The following is a 6,663-nucleotide window of genomic DNA, read 5'->3' on the forward strand; positions in this document are numbered from 1 at the left end:
ATAAACGAGGTTTAAATAAAAGAATATGTGGTGTAAAAACTTATGTACAACACTAGATAAAGAAAATGTACGTAAGGTATTTCTGAAAATAAAACAACAACGTGAATATCAAAAATAGCTTATAATATTAAGAGTATTAGTTAGATAGACTATTAAAGACATTGAATTTAGCGGAAGAGAAAGAGTGGCAAAGTGCAAAGCATGGAAAATTAACAGGTCATTTGAAAAAAAAAAGAGAGAGAAAACCTCGTAGGATAATATTAAAAATTTATACTAAAAAAGACACAAGTGATTTATTGTGCAAATGACACATTGTTTTTACTCTTTTATCTTTATTCAAAAAAATATTATGTTTGCAATTAGAGGTACGTACAATTATCTTTTACCAAAAAATGCATTAGTTATTATTAAATTTATTAAGGATAAAATAATCCAAACATGTTTTTTTGCTACAGTATCATAACTGATTTGCACTTGAAAACAGGAAAAATAAGGCTTTGGGCAAGGGGCTCTTTATCTTTTGCAAAAACAAAAACAAGGTTTTAAAGTATTGAGATGGAAGTGGAACATACCTCATCGGGACTCGACTCTGGCATGGCTGCAATACATTCCACATAATTGTCTCTAGCCTTTGAATATTCTTCTTGCTCCTCCTTGTGATATTAAGATATTCAAGTAGTCATCCGTTAATAAAAACAAATATTTAATATTAATCATTTATTCCAAATTTGTTTTACAAACAAAGGCATCAATATTAAAAAATATATGATTTGGCACTTGATTTTTATATATGATTTGGTTTTTATTTTTTTTTAATTGAAATGTATTTGGTCTTGAATCATTTATTGAGTTATTTTTTTTATTTAATACCTTTACACTTGATTTTTTGTATTAGATTTTATTTTCATTCTTTTAATTATTGTGTGTTTGGTCTTGAATCCTCGATTAAATTAATTTATCTTTATATTTCATCCCTTGATATTTTTTTATATCAAATATGATCTTCACTCTTTTTATTGTTAATTTTAGTTGTTCTTATCCTTTTCTTTATTGAAATTGTTTCTCAATTTCATCCCTTATAATTTTCTTTTATTTTTTGTGTCAAATTTGGTTCATTTTCTTTTCAAGTCTATATTTTTTAAACCACTTCTTTTTTTAATTATTTTTTTTTAAGTTTATTTCTAATTATTTTGGCTAGTTGGGGATTTTGCATTGTTATTTTTTCGGATTTGCTTTTTATGTTGTAATTTGCCCCTCATATTCCATATCACCAGTACTTATTGTTGAATCGAGTTGGCTTCAATCATTTAAAAAAGAATAAAAATTGCATCCATCATCATTAAATTCGTTGGAAATTAGTTTTCTTTTCTTTTTTATTCTTTTGTGAATATGATTTTTCATTTCAATTCAATATTTGATGATATTTGAGATTTGACAATCAATGTTTTGATTTTTAATTTTTTATCTTTCACTTTTTTGAACAAGTTTTAATTTTTATTCAATTTCATCCTTATATCCATAATCTTGATTTTTTTTTAAGATTTGGTCCTCATTCTCTTGGTTTTTATTTTTTTATTTTGGATTCATTTGTTATTTTTTTTTTCAATTTTGCCATTCAATTCAGAATTTTTGTTTATCCTTTTAGTTTTTTTTTTCTTTTCAAATGAGGTACGTACTCTCTCAAATGCTTTTTCTAATCCTTTCAATTTTTTATTTCATCATTCGAAAAATTTATTTATAGGGATTTGGTCTCCTTGGTTTTTTCTATTTTTTCTATGCTACCCAGGAGTAAATCTAGGACAATTATCAGGTCACAAGTCGAGTGAGTTAACTTGAATGAACCCAAGTCAACCAAATCTTTTTTGTGCTATAAAAAATTCAAAATGATACCATTTTAAATTAAAAAAAAGGAAAATAGTCAATAGGTTTTGATTTTATTTTGATTGGATTTTCCACGAGTTAACTAAAACATGGTTCAACCTAGGTTTTTGGTTGTCTTACAGTTGATTAATGTTCCATAGGTTTATGTTGATGATCATTATTTTTTTATTTTCCTTTTCAATCAGGTTTTTCATAAGAGGTTTATTTGAGTGACCCAAGTTTTTTCTAATGTTGCTTTTTCATCCTTTTTTATTTTATCCTTCAAAATTCAATTATTTTTACAACAAAACTTTTTTTTTCTAGTTTTCTTTATATTGAGTTATCATATCCATTTGGTTCTACTTGTGGGTTTTGACAACCAAACTTGGTTTTGCTAAAAAAAAAATTAATATTTTTTTTCATTTGATTTTATCCTTTTATATTTTTATTCTCATTATTATTTTTAGCTCTTTTTCAAAGGTGTCGAGTCCTGGACTTTTTTTGGTTCTTTAAAATCTAATGACAGCACTTTGGATATTGTTTTTTTATACTACAGAAAAAATCAGCCCGGTCTACAACAAAGCGCCGGCCCACAGTAAAGCATGTGCCATCTGTCTGGTTTGTTACTAAAAAAATTCATTTTATCAAGTATAAAAAATCAGCACTTGGATAATTGTACTGACTTGTAAAAGTTCTACCTTCCATTATTTGAAAGGAGATATGTATGGGTGTACTTTGTTTTTCATGGTAGGTAATACAATCAAACAATTTGAATATAAAGATAGGTAGAGTATTATATATCTGACCTATTTATTGGATCTTCATTTTCGAATTTACATTTATATTTAATTATTATATATATTATTTAAGAATAATGTTGTGAGATAAGTGTAAAGTATTTTGATTTTTTATGGGCAATATAGACTTTTTTTAATGCAAATGTACCATGCATAACTTGTATAGCTTAAACTTTTTCAATATTATCCCTCTAGTTTTTAAAATTACCAATGTTACCCTAATCGTTAAAAAGCTTACTGTTTAAAATTGGTTTTTGAATATTGCTTTTTTTGAAATGTTTTTAAGTGTTTTTACGCAAATAATAACATATATGGGAATATGTGAGAGGGAGTAAAAGAGAAATGTAAGGAAAATTGAAAGTTTTGATAGTTATTTAAAAAAGAAAAAAAATGGAAACTATTTAAAAAAAACTATATGGTAATTTGAAAGGTTTTGAAGTATTGAGATGGAAGTGGAACATACCTCATCGGGACTCGATCTTGACATGTCTTCAATACCTTTCAAATATTTGTCTTTAGCCTTGGGATATTCTTCTTTCTCCTCCTTTTTGTTTTCGTTGAAGATTGCGGTGAAACATCAATCAATTTATTGTTAGAAATTGGAGTTTATCGGTTAATAAAAGCAAATATCTAATATAATTTAAACTTTTTCAATATTATCCCTCTAGTTTTTAAAATTACCAATGTTACCCTAATCATTAAAAAGCTTACTGTTTAAAATTGGTTTTTGAATATATTTTTTTTGAAATGTTTTTAAGTGTTTTTATGCAAATAATAACATCTATGGGTATATGAGAGTGGGTATATGAGAGGGAGTAAAAGAGAAATGTAAGGAAAATTGAAAGTTTTGATAGTTATTTTAAAAAAAAAATAGAAACTATTTCAAAAAACTATAGCGTAAATTGGAAGTAGAACATACCTCATTGGGACTCCACCATGACATGACTCCTCGAAAAAAGTTTTGTGGATCATCTTTTATTTCATCCTCCTTTTTTTTTTTTTTTTTTTTTTGATTAACGTGGGTGTCCGGGCCAGCTTGCGCGCACCTCGACTAATCCCACGGGCCCTGAAGTTAACGACCATGTAAGCCTCCAGTGGCCATCATATGAGCAACCTGGGGTTTGAACCTGAGACCACAGAGGGAGCAAACCTCTTGGTCCCAAGCTTTCGCCACTAGGCCAGTTTCATCCTCCTTTTTGTTTTCATTGAAGATTGCGGTGAAACATCAATTAATTTATTGTTAGAAATTCGAGTAGTCATCAGTTAATAAAAACAAATATCTAATATTAATAATTTATTCCAAATTCTTTCTAGACATCAAAAGCAAATATCTAATATTAACCATCGTCCAACCGTTTTAAATTAAATAACATCCAATTAAAATCACTTTATTAATAATCTGATTTGTTATTTTATTCTGGCGCCTAAACAAATGTTGCCGGAAACATATAATTACAATTACTTATGAATTTCCAAAATAATGAATTAAACAAACATATATAAATTGAAATAATTTGATTTGTTATTTTATTCTGACGCTTAAAAAAAATGCGGTATCTATCTACGTACTTGAGAAGGATTTTTGGTATACTTACCAACCATGTCACTGTACCAGATACAATATATTCGTATTGGTCGCTCAAGCCAAGATGTAGCATGAGAAGGGAGACATGAGTGAGTAACTCTCCACCTCTTCTCAATTGTTGAGTATGTTCTTTCCATGGACAATAAGCTGCTGCATACGCAACCATTTCTACCCACACTTCCTCTATCATCCTCCATCGCTTATCATCAGGTTCCAATAAAAGCAATTGCCTGGCGAGCACATCCATACCCCTTAACACTGACTTTTCACTTTTCCAGCCACTTTGAAAAAGTCTATCATTATAAACACATGATTCATTGTTGCGCAATTCTTGCAAGGAACGTTGATTTCCTTGATTCCACAATTCTCGCAAGGTACGTATATATCCTGGAGCCCACAATTCTCGCAAGGCATGTATAGATTCTATAGTACGTTCTCGCGAGACAAATTCATATTTTGGACCCCGTATTTCTCTCAATTCTCGCAAGGTATGTAGATATACCTCATCACCGAATCCTTTAGAGAGCATATTTGGTCTTATCACCAAAAGATATATCATGTATTCAGATAGGCATCTGCTTCTTTCATATTCTTTGGAGACATTGCTTCCATCAACAATAAAACAAATCTCTGTTGCGAGATGCCATACAAGAATGCTCCGACTGAATTCTACTTCAGTTGTGCACCACTTGTAGGACTGTAACAATCCCTCTCTTTCTAGCACACCATCTCCCCTCTGACCTATTATTTTTCTTCTGTGATTCTTATCAAAGAAATTCAAATCTTTCTTTATCTTCTCAGCTTTCTTTCGAAGATGTCCGAAAATAAGATCTTGTAGTTCACCATTCAAATCTTTCTGATTCACATTCATCTGCCTCATCATTTCATCGATTCCCAGAAATCCCAAACATCTATGTGGCTTGCTTTCAAAGGAAGAGCTTACCAGGTTGTACTGTGATATGGATCTCGACCACCTCTCACTTCTAGTTAACTTCCTTATCAGAGAATAAATTGCACCAGTCTGGGCGTTCCCTCCTTTATAAATCAACCAAATCATTGTCCAATCAGACAAAACAAGGCATAAAAAAGCATAAAACTCAAGAAAAACAGCGGCCGCAAACAATAAATATGTAATTGCAATGTCGGTCGTTGAGTAGTCATGCTTGTCAATCTTGACCTGGAATGTAATAAACGCAGTAACAGAGAGCAGAGAGCTGATACAGCGAAGAATGATTCCGGCACGGGAGTAAATCAGAGGTGCTTTAGTATAAAGCATATCATATATCAATCCAAGCTCAGCCTCTACCACCTTGAAGGCACCGTCTGCTTCATTCTTGGAAATAAGCTCCCGGCTTCTTATTAGTGAAGGAATGTCAGGGATAAGATCCTGCATCACAAACATGGATATATTTGAAAAAACATAAGCTTTAAGAAGATAATTTCGCTGGAGGTCTTGTTGAGGAGTTTTTGATATTCTCAAACGACGACAAGAACCCCAAAAATCTGAGAGGGAAGAGTTTTTCAAACTCTTGGAGCAGGAAGACCACAGCACCCAAGTCCTCTCTGCGTACTTTACAACGCCAACAACGAACATTGGGATCGCTATGAATGTGAGGATGCCGCTACCCCAAGACTTGGAGAAGACATAAAAGGCCACTCCGACTTGGACTACAAGACCAAGTAAGTGTCGTTTCCACAACTCGTTATCTTCATTCGAGTATGCAGTGATTGTGTCTGGGCCACCAAGGTGCAGGAGTAGAAAAGGTGCCCAAAATGCCTGGATGGAATTGTTTGCTTTCTCTGAACGGTCACCTGATGAATCTCCTTGGCTCCTGGCTAGAGTACCTAGTGCAACAGTTGCCACCATGTCTGCTGATAGATATGCAGACCAAACGAGAATCCTGATCAAGATTCTGCCACTGGTCTTTCGCCGAGGACCAAATACGATGAGGATGGTTTGTAGTAAGAGACTAAGCAAAACCATTCCTCGAATCTCCCAATTGTTCCATAAATTTAAGACTTTTTCAGGCAATTTTTTAAGCATTGTCATCTTTTCCTCAACTGTGGAAACTACTTCTCTCGATGAACCCTTGAAAAAACTATTTTGTAAGATGGAAAAGTAAATGTGGATATCTTTGAAAAAATCTCTTAAAAAGAATAGCGAAAGGGCTCTTATGAGAAAAGAATTCTGCAGTAGATTTGGGTAAGGTATCATAAAATAGGATTTGCTGCATATTGTTGTTGCAGCATGCAAATAAAAAGGTATGGGATGCGTTACGAATTAATATTTGGAAGTGAATTCTGGGATATATCTCCTTGAACTCAAAGCTTGCATTACCAGCTTTTGCAACCCAAGTTACATGTACAAGTAAGAATCTGGTACTTGTCATGGGTTCAAAGCAAATAAGAGATGCAAAATAG

General features: G+C 31.9%; 1 protein-coding gene and 1 long non-coding RNA gene across 2 annotated transcripts; both read right to left on the bottom strand.

Moving 5' to 3' along the window:
• Positions 1–3,119: 3,119 nt before the first annotated feature.
• LOC118028331 (uncharacterized) lies at positions 3,120–4,811 on the bottom strand. Its single transcript, XR_012168012.1, has 3 exons — positions 4,253–4,811; positions 3,577–3,645; positions 3,120–3,201 (listed from the first exon to the last, which is right to left on the bottom strand). It is a non-coding gene; the product is annotated as an uncharacterized lncRNA (long non-coding RNA).
• Positions 4,812–5,081: 270 nt separating this feature from the next.
• Positions 5,082–6,292, bottom strand: LOC140954644 (uncharacterized). Its single transcript, XM_073404978.1, has 2 exons — positions 5,186–6,292; positions 5,082–5,117 (listed from the first exon to the last, which is right to left on the bottom strand). Exons 1-2 carry the CDS (start codon positions 6,290–6,292, stop codon positions 5,082–5,084), a joined length of 1,143 nt encoding a protein of 380 aa, XP_073261079.1.
• Between the last annotated feature and the right edge of the window lie 371 nt (positions 6,293–6,663).

Source organism: Populus alba, chromosome 15 (genome assembly GCF_005239225.2).
Source record: "Populus alba chromosome 15, ASM523922v2, whole genome shotgun sequence".
NCBI lineage: Eukaryota > Viridiplantae > Streptophyta > Magnoliopsida > Malpighiales > Salicaceae > Populus > Populus alba.

Coding starts and splice junctions, on each gene's coding strand:
- LOC140954644 (XM_073404978.1), bottom strand. CDS start 6,292: ATGACAATGCTTAAAAAATTGCCTGAAAAAGTCTTAAATTTATGGAAC. Junction 5,118..5,185: donor CCATATCACAGTACAACCTG/GTAAGCTCTTCC, acceptor TGAAATGATGAG/GCAGATGAATGTGAATCAGA.